The sequence below is a fragment of the Pyrgilauda ruficollis genome, unplaced genomic scaffold, assembly GCF_017590135.1.
Source record: "Pyrgilauda ruficollis isolate IOZ18807 unplaced genomic scaffold, ASM1759013v1 scaffold13, whole genome shotgun sequence".
Classification (NCBI taxonomy): Eukaryota; Metazoa; Chordata; class Aves; order Passeriformes; family Passeridae; genus Pyrgilauda; species Pyrgilauda ruficollis.
Window position 1 is genome coordinate 12,683,037 of NW_024511432.1, and position 19,935 is coordinate 12,702,971.

Genomic DNA, 19,935 nt, shown 5'->3' on the forward strand with positions numbered 1-19,935 from the left:
ATGGATTTCCCCATTTGTTGCGTATAGATTTCCTTTCCTGGTATTATTGAACTGGTTCTTAAATCTCATATGGAAAATCATCTGTAGTGTAATGCAAACTAAACTACCAAGATCTTCATAAATAATTCAAAAATGTTTACAGTTCAATTGAAGATTATACTTTCCTAACAGGAAATGTTTGGGATTTACTCTGGGGAAGATGGGAAAGGGGGTGTTACTTTTATTTCTATTCCATGACCAGATCTTTCAAAAACTTTCATTCATCTCTGTGTTAGTATTATCCTTGAAATAGGAAGCAACAGGTTAAGTCTTTGGGAGCATTATACAGGTGAAAAAACAGATGACCACAGAAATGGGATCTTATTTTTTGATTTTATTGTCATTTTGCTTGGAAATCTGAAGTCATTGATTTATTTTAATAAATTAAAATAGGAATCCTTCATTACTAAATATTTTTCAGGCTTTGAAGTTGCTCTGACAATCCAGTGAGTATTGTGACTCATTTTGGGTTTTAGGGTAATCAACATAGTACCTAGGCAGGTGTTGATATTTAGGCTGGCAGTCAAAGTCAACTGTTGGGCAAAAAATTAATAGCAAATTTCTGATTTTCAAGTGTTGTGTTTTTATAATAGGTTTTAATATTTTGGTGGGTTTTTTTTTTTTTTTTACAGAGTCTGTCTGTATTAACAGTCCAGGTTAAACATGATATTTAGCTCTAAATTCCCATGGCAGAGCCTCTTTTTAATGCCTGTGCTGTAATTTATTTACTTACTGTTCTGGACTGTTGCATTTCAGTCCTTCCAGAGTTGTCAGAGTTGATCCCAGTGATGGATACCTGTCAGTGTGTCATTAACCAACTGTCTTGGCAGTTTTACAAATGTGTCACCAGCCCCTCAGGGAGTGTGTCTATGCTCTTGGGCCGGGTGTGAGGAAGGTCAGTGCCAGGACTCTGACACCCTCTTGGCTTTGTCTCATCCTTCCCTCAGGAGAGCAATCTGGTGGTGGCTGACCCAGAGAGGAGCAGCTTGGCCAGATCTAGCCAAGGATCTGAGAGCTGAATTCCCCCTTGAGAATTAACGTGTCCTTTCCTGTCGTCAGGCAGCCCTGGGCTGGGGGTTCGTGTGTGCTCTGAGAATCAGAGAGTGAATCAGTTCTCTGGAGCCCATGGAGCATCACCAGCATGGTGCTGAGGACTCCTAATTTGTCTTTCTTTTCTGGGATCCCCTGCAAAGCACTGAAAGCAGGATGGCAGCGGCTGCATTACCAGGCTGCCAGCCACAGCCAGTGCCGCTCAGGAAAGCTCCTGCCCAGTGTCCCAGGGCACTGCTCAGCCTCACACTCTGGTCTGGCAGAACAGCCACTGCTGCTCCCACTGCTCTGAGCAGGCAGGGACAGTGGGAGCACAAGGAAAAGCCACCCATCTCTTCCTAAAGGGACTCTCAAGTGCCTGAAGATTTAAAAGCCTGTTTTCCCTAGATAGTCATCCTGTGTCTGTGGCAGGAATTTGGATGCTGCTGAAACACCCCCCAGTGCTATCCTGAATTTACAGTGCCCTGGGAAGCCAGCAGTGCCTACCTACCCAGTGTGTCTCACCCTGACTGAGACAAGCAGTACGTGAGCTCCGGAGCTGCACTTGCTTGGGAATGTCGATAAACCTTCGGACAAAGACACAGTGTGCACATCTAAACCCAAGTCAGGCCAAGGGATAACTGTACTGAGTGATGATCTAAGCTGGACCATGTCTGTCAGTGGTACCCTGAGGGGAATGCAGCACTTGAGAAAGTGCACAAGAGAAGCTAAAGGCAACAAAATCAAATGAGACAGTGAAAATTTACAGTTTGATTAAGGAAACATCAGTTACTTTATGGTCTTTACCAAATACACTCGTATTTGTTATTCATTTATGCTAATTCAGTGCAAGACAGTAAAAGTACAATCACAGTGCTACAAATAATGATAATAGTGTAATCCATTTACAGAGTGCCTGGATATAATTTCAACTTTTATAGTACAGTGATATGCAAGTCGCAAGTTAGTTAAATGCACAGCAAGGTGCTAATTGCAATCCTGGTTAGAATGAACCTACATTTATGGTTAAGTCACTGATAATGACTTTGCACCTAAGCTAGCCAAGAACCACACAGCCAGACTCCTTATGACATCCTTTAATAATTAATAACCCTGGCCTTTCAGTCTCCAGAGAAGCAAGCAGGGTTTGACAAGACAGGAAGACCAAAACCGAGTACCTATTAGTGCTTCAGTCCTGGAGGAATGTGTGGGTGTGGTCGCCTTGCAGTTCCCCAGCACTAGTGAGACACAGAAGGTGGGCTCAGCGCAGAGCAGTCAGCAACCAGACCAGGCTTCTGTCAGAATGGCAGCTGTAACATGACTTAATGACAAGACTCAATAAAAGGAACTAAATCCAGCTTGCCCAGTGTCAAATGCGAGTAGCTGAACTTTTGCTGTATTTTTTAAGAACATAAACTCCCTTTATGAACCAGAGTTAATTATTTAATGACCAGAGAGGTCTTACACTACTTATGCTAGACTAAAGCATTTCACTAAAGAAAACCATCTCAAAAGCAAATGCAAGGAGTTTTGCTGGGTTCAGAAAGTGTTTGTCACCCTGCTTGTAAATGTGTATGGAAAAGTCAACCCAGTTTAGGCTCATTACCCCGGGTAATTCAAACCTTGCCACAGCCAGTTTTTGGAGCACAGCAGCACCAGAGAAAGCCCTGCCCACGTTCAGGGCCATGAAAATGCCATGTGTTCACGTTTCCCTTCATTCAGTGCTCATCTATTGCTGCTGGCTAGGGAAAAACATCCGTCCAGTGTGTTGTTTACAGCTGGGAGTGCAACTGCAAAATGGTGAGGGGAGCCTTGGGGACCATTTACCTGGGAAACAACTTCACCTGCTCTGGGGGCTCAGGACCACGAGACACACCTACAGCACAGCCTGCATGGGGAATGTGCTCAGCAAGTGCTGCGGTCACGCTGAAACCATTCATTTTTATTTTAGCAACACTTAGCATTCCCAAAACAGCCAGATGGAGCTCAAGGACACAGGTAAATAAGCAGGAACAGCATGATTTGACACTGCTCGAAGTTTCACTCTGCTCTAAAACAAGCTTTTCCCGGTGGAGAAAAAGGGGGTGTGTTTTTTTCTTCACGTGCTGAACCAAGAAGCAAAATAAGGTATTTTCCCACCTACACAGACTGAAAACGGTTGTGTCATGCATCCCTAGCTAATTGGGGTGTGATGAAGTGCATAATTCCAAAGCTATCTAGCCTGAGGGCTTAAAGAAAAGCTTAACTGTGCCTGCAAAGCAGAGTGGAGATAGCTGGTGTGACAACTGCCTATCAGGAGGCTGCAGGCTTTGGAACCAGCCTGACACAGGGGCACTATCTGATTGCAGCTCCAATTCTGCCCACAGTCCTGCTGCTGGCTTCAGCAGTTACTCCATGGCCAATAAGGCATTAAAGAGTCACAATGTACAGCTTATTTCAGGAGGAAATATTTTAACAGCACAGGTTACTGTCGTGCATGCATTAAGAAAACCAGGACACAGCATACCAAATTAAGTTCGGCTACAGTAAAATAATTGTAACAGAGCAATGCTGACCCCAGCTACTGAATGGTGAGACCTGGCTTTTGCTGCACAGGCGAGATTAGGTTTTTCTGGTTTGCTTTCCTCCCTGTCTCCTTGCATATATAAATCACAAATATAGTGTATATTCACAGAAATATAGCATATATTTACCATTCAGATGTTTGAGATAAAGCCCCAATATCTTAGAGAGAAAAGTGTCCCTCAAGCTCTGCAGCACAAACTATGGTCTCACACAAATACAAACTGCAAGAGGAAAGCAGCCCCTACTGTGCAACTCTTTCACTTTGTTAGATTGCAATATATTTTCTTATTTTTCATGTGTCTGGTTCGTGTGACCCTGCCAGTATGCAAAAATGGGTTTTGACAGTTTCTTTGTTTTGGTTTTATTATAATGTAATTTATGGGATGCTGAAAGTCTGCAAGTACTTGTACTTGACTGACATTTCTCTGAGAGTCAAAAGATTGCTCTGTATACTTGACTGAGATTAAAATGACTAGACTGCATATAGCTACATCCTGCTTTGAAAGTGCAGGATTGGAAGGCTTCCATTAAATTGTTATTTTCAGTTATTATTAGCTCCTAAATCAGTTAATATAACTCCTTTCCCATAATGAATGCACAGCACTGTAAGCCTGAATGCCATATTTTCTATTGATCTATTTCCACAACCTGTTTAGTGAAATAATTAAAATGATTTACAAGGCTGACCCAATATCTTAGTGGTTTAGTAAATCACGCTGCCATGTGGGAGGCTCAGCTGGTTTTAAAGCACAGCTCGAGGCAGCAGCAGGACCTGGAGTGGAGCTGTTGTGCCGCACCTGGAGAGGGGCTGGGCTCCGGAAACGCCTCCTCACACTCAGGGAGAACGAGGGCTCCAGCTGCTGTGCTCAGTCATCACCTCTGGCCAAAGATGGGAAATGCCTGGGTGCTTCCCGGCCAGAGCAGAATCTGAGTTGCAGGGAATGTATCGACACTGGCAACTGGAACATCCCTATTTCCTACTCCCAGAACTGACTCTATATCTGTGTGAGCACCAAAAATGTCTCAGCTGTGGAGCTTGGTATTTTTACATGCATGACAATGAGGAAAATTATTATTACCTTCTTTTTTTTTTATTTGTTTCAATTCATAAGAAGAGGACAACACACAACATCTGTGTTTAAATGCCAGGGTTATTGAAGGACCCAGGACGATTCAGTAGTGTCAAGACAAAGACATATTAAAGCATGCCCCACAGTCCCTTAAAATGCCTGTAAGTCAGTCCTCAGGGGATAGGCAGGGTTTCATTAAGATGATCTCCTTGGCACAGGAGCCCCTTCTGTAACGACATGAGCTCTCCTGACTCCTCCATGTCTCCCACAGCTCACCCAGGGCTGATGCTGGTAGGACTGCCAGGATACTCCTGGATTTGTTCCCAGCTCACCTCCCAGTGTTATGGAAACACTGAGAGCCCTTGGAGCAGGGGCAGCAGGGCACTAGAGCAGTGCCTGGGAGGAGACACAGCAGCCAGACTGTGTAGCAAGAGTGGCAAGAGCCAACTAAAAATACCATTATCAAAAGTGGGTAACAACTCTCCTTCTCATGAAGAGTGTGGATTTTGACAGCTGCAGTCTGGAGCAAAAGGGATCGAGGGTGACTTCTGTGGCATCAGGACAATGGCTGTTTAGCAAGGAGTGTGCAGCCAGGGCCAGCCCTCGTGGGGTCCCTCAGGGTCCTGCCCTGGCCAGCCATGCAGGGAGAATGTCCCTTAGGGGACACATGTGTGGACAGGAAGGACACAGACCTCCATCCTGGAAAGACAGAGCCCACAGCTCTGAAATCAGCATTTGAGACACTGCTTATAATGCTTCTACTTGCAATCCCTGAGCAAGTGTCCACTTTGCTTTCAGCATCTAGTACATTTTTTTTAATTATATTATTTTGTATAATTACACAGAGAAAAGAAAAATCATCCAATTAAAAAAAAACTTAAAATGCGAAGGCAGTTGTTGGATGCACTTTGCAGCAGATGTCATTATCTTCCTTCCCTGACCTGACCCACAACCATTTCTATTTTACTTAAATGATACTGTAATTTTACAATATGTATTCAGCTGGAACTATTATTTTTGTTAAATAAACTTTACCCTTGTTCTGGCTGCTCCAGGCTCTGAAAAGACACACTTCTTCCTTGTGACTGTTCCAAAATGTAGGACTGAAATTCAAAAAAAAAAGAAGTGTTGGTAAATGGGCTGTAATCATACTGAAGGGCAAGTGAGTATTCGTCCTCTAAGGCAGAAGAAAATAAAGGAAAATCTGCTTTGCTTCTGCTGCCTCAATGCTGATAATTTCACAGATCAGAGTGCTTTTTTTAGAAAGAAGCCTGCTGTGCTGCAGTGTGTGTTTCAGCGCTGAGATACCCGTAGTCAAGCCCTTAATGCCACACTTGGATGTGTAAATCAGGGCCTCATTTCGTGTCCCCAGCAGCACCTGGTGCTGCCCACCAGCAGACACCAGCACTGGCAGCTCCAGACTCACCGGGGGCCTGGGCATGCACTGGGAGCAGCATGTCTGTCCTCAGCTGTGCACCTGGAGCTACATGATAGCACCTGTGACAGATAGCACTGAAGTGATGCAAGCTTCAAAAAGGACCTCAGAGAGAGGCAGTAGCACACAAACACCCACCTCCTGAGCCACAGCAGGGTCACAGCCCCCTCACTGCCCTCCACTGCAGGAGAACATCTCCCCTGCTTCAGTGTCTGCCTGCCCTCAGAATTAGCTTTCTTCCAGAACAGGACAACCATAAACCAGAAGGAGCTGGGCAGCTCTGTGGTCAGTGTGCCACACAGCTAAAGCTGATGGGGTCCTGAGCAGTGACTTGCTCACTGTCCCGAGCCTGCATGGCACACACAGCTCTGTGGTGACCACCAGCTCTGCTGAAGATTACCAGCTCTTGGTGATTGCCAGCTCTCTCAGTGATTACCAGCGTGCTTTTACATACAAATCTGTCCTTTCCTGCAGCTCCTCTGTACACTTGCCAGAGCATCCATCCTTGAGCTTGCTGTAGTCCCAAATAACCGCTGTTCTTCCTGCAGTGGGATCCACCCCTGCAGCACTCCTCATTTCACACTCTCATAACTCAGAAATCCTTAAAACCACAGCAACACAGAGTGACTCGAGCTACCTGCTAACTAGGGCTCTGTATTTACTGAGCTGTGGCAAAGCCAAGGAGCCCCTGGCAGCTGTCTGCAAGAGTGCTTTGGGTCAGGTGTAAGCCTGTGATTAGTTAACTCTGTTTAGAGAATGTACTTAAACATTTTCTCTCTGCCATTTTCACACACTGTTCTGTTTTTAACAAGTATAAGGTGCTTAATAATCTCTACCACCAGAAAGCTCTCCCCCTCCCATCCTTGCCATTTCGTCCCACTGCAAAATGTATAAATTAATCGCATGCTAAAATTAACATATATTGCTGAGGCAAATGAATTGGCATCTCCATGTGTATCTATTAGCTTCCAGCATTTCCTGAGAGGGCTTTCATTTAATTACCAGCCTGACAGCCTAACTCACTCCCGAACTGCAGCCACATTTATTACTTTTATCTCCTTGGACAGCTGCCTCTCTCTGTGGTTTATCAGATTTCTACTGAAGAGAGGGACAGAATGTTTTCTATTGCACCAGGTTATTGTTTCTTTAAAAAGCACTTACTAGAGCACTGACCTCAAACAGGGGGTTGTATTGCTTAGCTTCGGATGGGCTTTTTTCTTTTTCAATTATCAAAGGACTGCTGCAGCATTAACCCCCTCACTGCCCCACCACACTTCAGCAGTCCCGAAGAAATGGGATTACAGGCAGGGAGCTGAATGCCTCATCGCCAGCTCTGTGCAAGGAGCTGACCACTGCTCATAAGGACCCTGCCTGCAGTGGGAGTCCAAGCCCTCAGATGCTGTGACAGCTTTTCACATTCCCATGGATGAAAACTTCAAGAGTCCTGAGCACAGCTCAGTGCCCTCCACTGCACTCCAGTGAGGGGGATTTAGCTGAATTTCCCTTGATGGTTTGGGTCACACGTTATACAGTCACTGATGCCTCTATAATTAGTTGATAAAACACCAATGTAGATAACCAGGAACATTATAAATGTAATGCTGCCTCCATGCATTACCAACATGGTCCCAGCAGCGCTATGGGTTAGCAGCACCCTGTGTGAGTATGCACCACTCCCTATCAGCTGGGAATCGCAGCTCTCCCCTCAGACTGCCTCAGGCAGCAGCTCGGGACACTGCTAGTTCAGGTGCTGATTGTGCCAGCGGGGCTCATTCAGCCCGGTTTCAACAGACAAATAGCTCCCACTTGTTTTCCTCTGGGTCACTCCACCTGATACACACAGGTCCCCTGGGCAGGACTCTCATGAGCTGGCGTGCTGTGACAGACGCGTTCAAACCAGCGGGACCTGAAGCTGAGTGCTGCAGAGGAGCCGTTCCACAGTGTATTCAGCAGCTGCATCCTTTGGAGGTGCACAAGCAGACTTGCTGTGTTAAAAGGAATGGCTCACTCCTGACAGCCTCAGCATGCTGTTTCCAAAGAGTCTGGCAGGAGCAGGGCTTTGCTGAGAGTGATGCTTTTGAGAAGGATGCCTCATTATAGAGGAAAAACGAGAAATTCGTATCTGTTCAGTTAATGAACCTTCTCAGCTTCCCTGGGATTTCACAGCAGTTGTAACTCCAGGCACGGCGGCTGTTTGGCAGGGAGCAGCTGCTGGCTGGGAGCTGGGCAGGAGGGGGCCATGCTGCAGACACTGCCCAGCGTGGCTGGAGCCTCCTGCTCCCTCCGGGGTCACAGTGCCAGAGGCAGTGCCCACGGCCCCAGCCACAGCCCCCTGGGCTGCAGGGTGTCCTCCCCCTGCCTCTGGCCCCAGCACCTGCTGGGAAACACAGCAAAGATGCTGCAGGGAAACACAAATTATTTTAACATACACCTTTTGTTTTCAATACACCTGTATTATTTTCAAATTGTAATGAATTGTGTTAATTTTATGTAGTTTAACCAAAACCAAATGAAATACCTTAAACTCCAATAACTATCATTACTTTCTAATTTACTATTGTTAATACTCATTTTTGCATCATACCTCCCTATCACAAGTGAGCCAATGTTAATTAAGTTTTAAAATAGAATATTCAACAAGTTCTAAATGAGACTCAAAGCATAACAAAAGTGATAACTGTGAGAGACTCTCATGGAATAATACATGAATGCTGAATGCTGGTATTAATTAGTAAATACAAGGTGTTCAGGAGCAGAAGTGGTGCTTGTCATGCTGATGTGTGTTTGGATCATACGTGATCCCAGCACGCAGGGAAACCAAACATCAGCTGCCAAAGCCTCAGCTTTCCTGACTGCTTGCTACTGCTTTGGGAAGCAAGTGTTGCTATTTTAGCACTGCTCTGTGTGCCAAGGCTGGGTATTTGTAGTTTGCAGTAGTTATTTCCAGGTATTCTAGGGTTGCTCATATTTTAAGTATTTTAAGACGGATGTGGCTTCTTATTTTGATATAAGAATTTATTGGTGTTTAAAAAAATGGCCTCCTTAATTTGTGGTGAAACGGAATTCCTTCACAATCCTCTTTTCACTGATACTGTGATGCAGAAAAGGCTGGTATGTGAAGGAACTGGAGCTCTGTATGCCAAACCAAGCTGCAAAGGGACACATTTCTTCCGTAAGAGGACACAATTTGTAAACTTTTATAATTTATTTTTTACTCTGAGACAGTGAGCTGAATTCCAACAGCACTGTACAGTCTCGGGCTGCCCTCTAGTGTGAGCAGCTGTAGAGACACGGCACAGCCTGCCAAAAACCTGCCTTGTTTCACTTTGATTTTTTAAAACCCAGCTATTAAACCATTGGGATTTTCTGCAAACAGTTTTGGATGATTATTTGCTTCTGATGTCTCTGCCACTGAGATCTATTTGGACTGTGCTTCCCAGCGCTCTCTTGTTTCTGTCAGGCACAGACAAGCCAGTCTTTTGTCTGTGTCCTGGAGCAGCAGCTGCGATTTGAGATGAGAAGGAGCCAGGACTGCAAGGAAATAATGACCCTTCAGCTGGGAAGGACAGTTTGTCAGTTTGGGGCGGGGGCAGAACACGATGACAAGCCTTGAGTTAAGGGCGAGCTGGTAAAGCAGAAAAATTAATGGACAAATATATGGAAAAGACACATTTGAGGAATACATGGTACTTCAGAAGATGCTGCTCATCAGTCAAACACAGCAATCTAAAATCACTCAACCAAGGCCCTAATGCAAGAGTTTGGGCTCACACACAAATATTGCAAACCTTCCTCTGGCATACCTACACTGACACGAGGTGAAGATTCAGGCTACCCATGTCAATCACTCCATGTTCCCACCAGGCTGGATGGCAGATTTCACCCTGCTCACCCACCCACCACCCCCAGACATGACCCTTTCCCAGACAGGTATTTCCAGGGAACCCCGAGTGCTGACCCCCTGGAAAGGTGCTGGCTGCACAGCCAGTGCTGGGGGAGAACAGCTGTGTTGGGTATGGTCAGCCACTGGCCCTAAAACTGCTCCCCCAGGCCCAAAGGAGATGTCAGGAGCAGGATGCCAAGGCTGGGTGCAGGCAGGAGCTGTGGGATGGTGGCAGGCTGACACGGACTGGATGGATGCTGCTTCAGCACAGCCATGGGAAGGGGGTGGGAATTGTATTATCTGGATAGAGGAAATCAGATCAGAGGGCTTTAAATGGAAATTATTTTCACCAGTACAGATGTCCCTAGGGAACAAATTCAGCTGCTAATACAATTTGGCCAAGAGGAATAAACTATATTGATCTTGAGAGCTCAAATGCTTGCTGAGACAGTCCTTCTAGAGAATTACAGTATTTATTTCCTGCATCACTGTCAGCAAAAGTATAACAGTGATTACAGCCCAGTGACTTTTTGCACACACCAGTTAACTTCACGCTCATCTCTTGCTTCAGTTCATAATTACTTTTTTTTTTTTTAATCCCTGATCTGCTATTCTTGTGTCACACAAACATCCTTAATTATACTGTCTTTGGTCACTTCACATCTCAAGTTTTAGCTTTCTGTGACTGTCACAATAAAGCTCATGGTGTAATTGCTCCACAGCCACCCAGCTCTCCCAGGACACTGCTGCTCCCCAGCCTGGCCTGAACACAGGTCCTTGCCCATCCCTGCAGTTCAGCAGCCCCAAAATCCTCCCCTAGGGCACACTGCTAGATTGTGTCCATGAAAGGGGTTTGCATAGGTGTGAGTGGGGTGTTACTATTTTTGGAGAGCAATAAATAAAGCCATATAGATTTAATTGGATAAGAAACACCAATGTTGGCACCTATAACATGGTATTAATAATATATATCATGGAACTTTATCACTACAAATCTATTCCAAGGGGATTTACGTGAAGTAAGAAGCTTCAAAATTCTAAGACACTAAGACAGCGTGCTGCATATCCCGAAATACGCATTATACTTATTTGCTGGCATATTTCCACATCACTTTACATTCACATCTTACCCATCTTTCCTCATTTCTCTGAGCCTTCTTCTTCTTGTCTACAAACTGCCTTTGCCTATTCTGCAGTTTCTCAGTTTCTTCACCTATTCTTTTTCATGTTTATTTGATGTGAGTCTCGACTCCTGATGCAGAGCCTTCTTGCCAGGACACACACTAACACGCTGAGCTCGCTCCCTCAGACATTATATCTGAAGGTAAATTGGGAAATGAAGATGTAGAGCTGTTGGAAGAGGCTGGTTTCCCCAGGCACCAGTTTAGCCTGGATCATTGGATTTACAACACCAGCACCGCCAACACTGATTTGACTATTAATCCCTGAAGTGCCCTAAGAATTGCAGCATAAATCCAGTGAAGGAGCACTCATACGGCCCTAAAGACCCATAGCGCTTATCCTGGTACTCCATTCATGAAAATTGATCTTCTCATAGTAGCAATGACAACTCAAGGAGTCCATGCTTTGTAAAACCAAGAGATCCACTTGCTGTGGTAACGTATTTAACTGCCAGGAGGTCTGTGATACAAACCAGCTGCTGTTCATGCTTAATACTCTGCAGACACCAGCCCCTTCTCCTTTACACACATCCAGAGAGATCTACTATTTCATTCCCTGTTAGGGATCACTTTAATACCTTTGTGCCCCCACAGCAGCACTCAACAAAATCATCCTGTTTCCTATACCCTGCCTCCATAACTCCCTCCCCAAATATCCTTTACCAAGCAGTGCTTAGTTATCTGCTAGGCAAATATCGCCATGGGACAAGAATATAAATATTTTCTGTTTTTGGAGAAGAATAATGCCTGAGCAGAGAACTGCAGGAGTTGGGACGGGGCTGGCAGGAAAAGGAATTGGCCATGCTGGTTTCAAGACACTTCTGTTTTTTAAGCGAGCAGGACTTTGTCCTGTCCCAGAAGGAAAGAGGCCCTGATGTGTCAGAGCATGTAAATCTCACACTGAGTGGCATCTTCCCATGCCTTGACCTTGCTTGCTAGAAACAGGAGGGCTGATCTTAACCCAAGATCTCATGTGCTGGGTGTGCAGCTCCAGGACAGGTCTGAGACACTGTTAACCACTGAGAGCAGAGCCAGGGCTGTGGCTGGAGGCTGTGTGGGACAGGGTGGGACTAGGAAAGAACGTCTCTCCTGCCAGGAGAGGTGAGAATGGAGGAGCTTTAGTAGGGACAGAGAGGACCTGTGCCTGCCATGGCCCTGGAGCCTGGGCAGTGGCTGGCTCCAGCACCACACTGGTAAATCTCGGGGGCGAGGGAGATCTCCAGAGCAAATGAGGCAAGAGAAGGAAACGTGTAAATGTGCTTCTCAGCGTCTGTAGTGGGAGTGACCGCAGCATGAGGGAGAAGTGAGGACTGGCACGGCCAGGCAGCCCATGACGAGTCAGACCCTGCTGTTCCTGTGGGAAGGACACGGACATGTCAGAACTCAACACCAGAGCTGTGCACTCCGCGAGTCCGTGACCAGACCCACACGGCGGATGACCACAGAAAATCAGGTGGCTTGTGTTACAGAAAGTATGATTGACAGTGCTTTTAAAAAGAAATACTCCCACTGTAGTAAATGAAATATCTGTTGCTCAGCGTCTCCCAGTTCAAAGGATTTATTAGTACAAGAGCAGTGAACAGCCAATTACTACAGGCGCTCCCCTCACGGCAGCCCGCCGGCTCCCGCGGGCAGCGGCGCCGCCTTGTGGCCAGGTCGGGGGCGCCACTGCGCGCATGTGCGACCGACCGTCATCAGTACGCGCCGGCTGCGCCGCCACGCCATGGAGGGTGAGGGGACCGGGGAGAGAGGGGACAGAGGGATGGGGGAGAGCAGGGGAGGGTGAGGGATAGAGGGCGAGGTATGGAGTGTGAAGGACGAGGGGAGAGCGGTGGAGAGTGAGGGATGCAGGGTGGGCGGTGCAAGGTGAGCGGTGCGGGGCGGGCGCCGTGGGGCGATGGAGGATGAGGGGTGCAGGGAGGGCGATGCGGGGCAGGGATGGGGGTGACCCCGCTCCGCCGTGCCTTGCAGGGCAGCTGTACCGCCGGCTGCCGCCCGAGGAGACCGGGGAGCTGCGGCTGCAGGTACGACCATGCGGGCCCCGGAACGCCTGCCGGGTCACCTGGCGATTCCCCCTCCTGCACGGCCTTTTAACCCCGTTAGGCACCGACGGGCCGGGGCTGGGTTGGGTCCCCGGGCTCCCCTGTATATCCCTCTTGGAACTCGCTGTTTCAAACTAAATGCAAAACACGAGCTTTTCCTCCAAAACGTGAGTCCCACACAGGGGTGTGCCCGCGCTCGGCACTGCCCGCAGGGCCTTCGGCGTGGGAACATCTCCCTCCTCTGGCCCTGACGGGAAGATCTCCCCTTCCCACCGAGATTTTGCCGACTTGATGAAACCCCCGGTCAGCAGCGAGTTCTAACTTAATTAACACATACCATTTTAAAGCGTCCTTTCACGTATCTTTAGCCCCAGGGCTCAGAGAAAGCCAAGACCTTTGTGCATGCCTTCCTGAAGCGCAGCATGCCCAAAATGAAAGATGAAGCCATCCAGGACATGCTGACCAGGAAAGCTGTCGTTCTGGAGCATTACCATAAGAAAAAGACCAAGCAAAAGAGGAGGAAAACAAAAGGTTTTACTGCCAAGCAGAGGCGAGAGCTGCGTCTGTTTGAAATTGAACCTGAGCAGCAAAGGTAAGGCTTTAAATGTCTTCTTTGTGCAGTAATACATCAAAAGTGTGTGAAAGCAGCAGCATGTTGATGTGGATAGGAACCCTGCAGTGTGTAAAGTCATGTGGCATTTCAGCATGAAAAGAGTTCTCTTGTGTGCACAGGTGAAAGATTCATTTCTGTTCAGCTCATTTTGTGTACCTCAATATGACAAGAAATCAAACCCAGACACAATCCCCTCTGGCTTCAGTTTGTAAAGTTGGACTGTCTGTGACCAAAGAGTCAAAATTCTGCATAAGGCTCCTTGAATTTATCATGCCAACAGAGTAAGCAGGGAGATAAAAGAGTGGGGAAAAAAGGAGAGATCTCTTCAGTCTTAGCCTGACGCTCTAAAACACATCACTGTTTTGGGTTGGAAGAGAAGAGCATGCTTTGTGCTTGTTTTATAAAGTAAACCAGCTGTTTGGAGTGGGTCACCTTGCAGGGCAACTTAAGGCTGTGTAACTTAAAAATGTCAGACAACTCTGTGGAAATACAGACTACTTCAGCAACCAACCAATGGACTTTTTTATAACTAAATTTTGTATAATACTTCTAATTTATCTTTTTTTACTGCAGATATGCCATCTTCCTCCCACTCCACGAGCTCTGGAAACAGTACATCAGAGACCTGTGCCATGGACTCAAACCCGATGCGTACGTTGGCATGTTTTAAATTTAGTCAGAGTTTTATACAGTAGGTACTTCCAGTTTTACTGAGTTACTGCTTGAAACACTGTGGCTAACTGATAAGCATTTTGGTGCTATGTCACAGAATCACAGAATTACTGTGATTATAATAGTCATGGTCAGATTTTGTAAATCTGACGATTCGTTTGATTTTTTTCCTTCCTCTTTGATCCCGTTCTCTTCTTCAAGGCAACCCCATATGATTCAGGGCAAGCTGCTCAAAGCTGATCTCCATGGAGCCATTGTTACAGGTATTGTGTTTGTTTGCCTGCAGAACATCATCTGAAATTCAGGAGATGATCCTGCAGTTCAGGTGCTTATTTTTAAATTCCTTTCAGTATCATTCACTCTAGAATCACATAGTTGAGATCATATTTCTCTCTTTAAAAATTCTAATTACTTTACAACTACTCTTGAAAATCATGTTGTTGGTTGTAAAGTTTAACTGCAAATTTTACCAGTGATTGCTGTAACTACATTATTTCAGAATGTTTAAATGTTTATGTTTGAAAATGTTTAAAATCATGAGGCAACAGGAGAAGAGCAAGTAAAGTGCATCTGAAATTTACTAATATTTACTTCTGTTCTTTCAGTTACAAAATCAAAGTGCCCCTCTTATGTTGGGATAACAGGAATCATTCTACAAGAATTTAAGCACGTCTTCAAAATTATCACTAAAGAGGACAAATTAAAAGGTATACAAGGCATTCTTTTTCAGTTCTTTTCATGACAGGAATCATAAAAAATTCTTGAGCACAGTCTTCATTTTGTGCCTCTGAGTGCATTGGTTTATATCAGTGCTTTTGGCTTTTTGCATAGAGTGACAGAAGTCACCACCCAACAGCCCAATATCTTGCCCAAAACACATCTCATTAGAGATGAGCAGTTTTTAAAAAGTGCAACACTGAGCTGTATGCTCCTGCATGAGGACTAACTTTGGTAATTCCAGTTAAGCATAGAGGCTTGGGTTATTTTTCTTCTCTTGAGAAAGTACAAAAACCTTGAAATGTGTCAAGGCTCATATCTCCAGGTGAATAACATCCCCTGGTGTGTCAGGATATTTCCATAGCAGGGACTTACACTAGCACACTTTATTCTGTTTGTGTCCTTTTGCATTTCAGTTGTTCCCAAGCTTAACAACGTGTTTAGCCTGGAGCTTGATGGGTTCATTTCCTACATCTACGGCAGCAAGTTCCTGCTCAGAGCAAGTGAGCGATCTGCAAAGAAATTCAAGTTGAAAGGAACTATTGACCTGTGATCTCATGGAAACTCAGAAGCATTCAGAGAAACGTCTGTTTTCCTGCAGCTCAAAGAGCAGGCTTTCTGGCAGATGGAAGAAGCAACAGCCATCTGAAATATTCATAAAGCATTTCTTCTTACTGAAGAATGAGCAGTATCTGCTGTCTTTAAGCAGTCTCACTGACTATTGAAATTGGTTGTGTCTGGTTTTTTTATTTGTATATAATATTTTGTCTTCTATTAAAGTTATATTATTAATATTAACTACCTGGCTTCTGTTTCAGTTTATAGCTGTAAATTTGTGACAATTATATTTTGTAACTCTGTAATAAATGCTTTCTGTATAAATTGGGCTTTAGCTGCCTGTTAGGTGCTTGCAGTGAGACTGCGGGTGCTGACAAATGCTGTTTATAATCATTGTTCCTGGGCCAGCATCAGCATCTTGGCCTGCTGCAGGCACATGCAAATAAATTGTTTCAGTGGCAGGTTTTATCTGAGTGGCCCTGGCTGGGGTTGATATTCTTACAGGTGTGCACAATGTTTACATATATGTATAACTGTAACCATGCAGCCCTGCAGGCTGGCTGCTGCCCAGTGCTCACTACCAGCCTGCTGCTTTCAGGCTAAGTCAGGTATCTGTACCAATAGCACACATTGCCATGGCACAGGGCAGGGATACAGCACAGCCTGGAACAGGGAACCACTTGAAGCTAGAAATTCACAGGTGGAAGTGACCTCCATTCAATCTTGTATTTCAATTACCCACAGAATTGCTTTATGAATATTTAACCTGTCACAGAGCTATGTGTTTTGTCTGTTCTCAGCCCCTTTTTTATTTTTTGCTGTACACTTCATTTTTGATTGCTCAGATTACAATCCCTCATTGACTGGACAGGTCTGATGTGTTTGGGAGGTGGAAGTGACCCCTGAATTTAGATTGCTTAACATTTTTCTGTTATAAAAGTGCTTCTGTGGTGGCTTTAAGTGTAACTTTCAGGAGCTTTTCATCAATTTCACTATCAAATGAAAGACTTATACCTAGGAATTTTTTTTCCTGTCACCATTCAAGCATTTGTAGCCAACCAGGGTAATTTCTTTAAAGAGAACACAGCTGTTCCTGACACAATCACACCCCAAAGCTGAGTAGCTGGGCTGTGAGGGCAGTCAGAGCTTTTACCTGCACTGGGGGGCACACAGGGCAGCAGAGAGCCAGAGCTCATCACCACCTCCAACCCCAGAGCTACAAACACTTACCTGGCCCCCAAAGCTCCCACTTCCTTTCCTGACCTGTTGCTGGGAGAGGTCACAGGAGAGCTGCACCTCCTCAGACACAACCCAACTTCACCATCCCTGAATGGATGAACTCACAGTGTGGACAATTCTGGTGTTCAAAAACAGATCCTTCGGAATCAGGACATAGAAGGAGTTGGTATAGAAATAAAAATCTTTGTTGCAATTCTATGAAGTATTGCCCTTGAGATGGGGAAAACAGTGTTCCTGCCAGAGACAGATATGGAGAAATAGTCATTTCACACCAATGAGAACTTTTATCTGTGAAGTAAGAACAGTATGTGTTAAAGCGGTTAGACATAAGTTATTTGCTACCTTCCACCCATTACTCCTTTCAACATTCTCTAAAATTAAAACTCTTGGTTTCCTGTAAGAGGTCAGAAGGAAAAACAAACAAAGCTGCAGAAGCCATAAATCATAACAGAAACTTTCCTTTCATGACAATGACCTAGTTCTAATTTTGCTCATAGCCTTCAATGTAACATCTAATTAAGACATCTGTTAAATGCCTATAATATTAAATTAATAGGGGGAAGCTAATAGAACTTTATTGGCATAGTCCAGTTAATTAACATTAAGGGCCTTTAATGGAGGGCTGAAAGAGACATTAATGGGGATGCTGTACAAATTGGAATTAGGCACAATCATGTCTCATTGTGCTGTGAAGGACAGAACATGTTCCACCATATGGACACATCGATGAGCACGATACAACTTCCCATAGCTACTGGCACTTGCATTTTTTAAACTATTTCAACAAGCACAAAAACAAACACTGCCTGGCAGTGCCTTGGTAAGAGCAAGGCACAGTGATATTTACAGTGAAGGGTGCCCAGGAGATGGCAAAGGGCTCCCCAGAGTAATGCCAGGCTAGTGGCACAGAGAGGTGACAAATGCAGAACAAGAGCTGAACAGCCCAGGCACCCAGGATCCTTCCCTGCAGCTGGTGAATCAGCTCAGAGGCCTTTTTGCAAAGCCTCCAGGTGCTCCAAAAGCCATGGCTCCTTGCAGCTGAACCACCCCAGAGCTGGGACACTTCCCACCCTCAGCAAATCAGCCAAGTCCCACCTGGCATGGGCTCTGTGCTCACTTTTCCTAGCGCACATTAAACTCCCCAGTGCTGGCTGAGAAACTTCCTCAGAAACTGGGAGAGGTGACAGTGACAGCTCACCAGCCCTCCCCTGCCCATTCACAGCCATTCCCTGTCTCTTCATTAGCTGAGACAGTAAATACCCAATGGATTTAATATTGGGAAATTGGAGAACTAATCACAGCTGTCTCTAATATGCTTCGTCCTTCATATGTTCAACTCTGGATTGCACTCAGCAGGGACTTTTTTGTCATGATTTTTACACCTAAACTGTCACTAACCAGGGAATAATGAACAGCAGTGAGCAATGTCTCACTATCTTACACACATTTCTGCTCCCCTATTACTGTGTATGTATATTTATAACTAATATGAACCAAAACAATTGCAAGCAATTAAGTTACTGAATTTTGAACACTTAAGCAAGAATAGAAAAACAAAAAATCCCGTCATTTCTGTTTGAAACCTCAAAATAATTCATTGTAGGATGTGTTTGAAATTGAAGCCAATTCACATCCAAGAAAACACATGGAAAATTCTTTTTGAGGGAGATGTCATTTAAAAAATGGGTTAGATAGCAATACAGTGGAAACCCTAAAAACCATCTATGACTGACAAACTCATATTAAATCACTGAAATAACAGCAGCAAGTAGCTGGTGTTAACTCTATGTATTCAATTCATCCAGTGTTTTAGAGAAGTGTAAGACAGAGCACAAAATTCTGATCCAGACCATGCTTTCAGAAAACAACAGCAGTATTTTCTCAAAACCAGCTTGGCCCTGATTTTGTCTCAACAGAGCAATCCCTCAACCAGAACAGTTCCATGTGCCCATTCCCATAACAAATGCTCACCTTCCTTCCTGCTGTTAGACAACCCAAAATCTGATCAAGCCTGTCGTGCTGCATCATTCACCAGCCCATGGTCCCACACACCAAAATCAATCATACAGCAACAGTGATTCCATGGAATTTCCCAGAGGTTTCACCTGCCCTTGTCTCATGCTCCCCATCCTTAATTCTGTCACTCCTATGGTAACTCCAGTTCTAAGTCCCCACAGTGTGGGATGAAAATGAATTATTTTGGTAGGGCAGAAATCTTCCTCAGTGTAGTGGTTTAATCAAATCAATGAGCAAACATGAAAAATAGAGGATCTCTGCAACAGAGGATCTGCTGCTGAGAGGAGCAGTTCCATCTGGCAAACACGAACCTCCTGGGCTGCAGAACAAACAGCACCTGACACTACCTGCAGGTGGGTTTTGACACCTACCTCTGCAGGCTCTGCCTGCTGGATAGGGATTATGGAAAACTACAGAGAACCCAACATTTAATACTGAATTAAGAGCTCTCCCGGTAAAGAGAGCTCTCTGCTGCTTTCTACTGTTAGTCAGATAAGGTACAGTACATTATAACCATTGAGAAGAGAAAAAAAATTAGTATACAGTTAACTAAAATAACATAACTGATAGGAAAAGGCACAGTCTAAACTTTACATTCTAGCCTGCCCTGCACCCCAGCCTATTTTTAGGCTATTCCTTTCTTTCATTCTGCTAAGAGCTATTCCCATATTGCCAAACCATACTGATTTAAAACATATTATTTTCCTTTACTTTCAGGCACTGCCCAATCTTGTAATAACCATTCTCTTCTACAGTCATCTGAACAGCTCCTACTCTCATGGCATATCTACATTTTACTGAGGAACTAATCTTAAAAGGTACAAAAATATATCATAACATGGTTAGAACATTATTTATAATATTCAAATCAAAGGA

The 19,935-nt window shown here is 44.9% G+C and overlaps 1 protein-coding gene across 5 annotated transcripts; it reads left to right on the forward strand.

The window, feature by feature from the left end:
• The first annotated feature begins 12,879 nt into the window (after positions 1-12,879).
• POP4 (POP4 homolog, ribonuclease P/MRP subunit) lies at positions 12,880-16,044 on the forward strand. Of its 5 annotated transcripts, none has more exons than XM_041459066.1 (7): positions 12,894-12,932; positions 13,174-13,226; positions 13,613-13,836; positions 14,431-14,508; positions 14,731-14,792; positions 15,135-15,236; positions 15,663-16,044. In XM_041459066.1, exons 1-7 carry the CDS (start codon positions 12,926-12,928, stop codon positions 15,797-15,799), a joined length of 663 nt encoding a protein of 220 aa, XP_041315000.1. In that variant the 5' UTR covers positions 12,894-12,925; the 3' UTR covers positions 15,800-16,044. The 5 variants fall into 5 exon arrangements, with proteins under 5 accessions (XP_041315002.1, XP_041315000.1, XP_041315001.1 ...); XM_041459067.1 differs by having other exon boundaries at positions 12,919-12,932; positions 13,619-13,836; XM_041459068.1 differs by lacking the exon at positions 13,174-13,226 and having other exon boundaries at positions 12,880-12,932.
• The last annotated feature ends 3,891 nt before the right edge of the window (positions 16,045-19,935 follow it).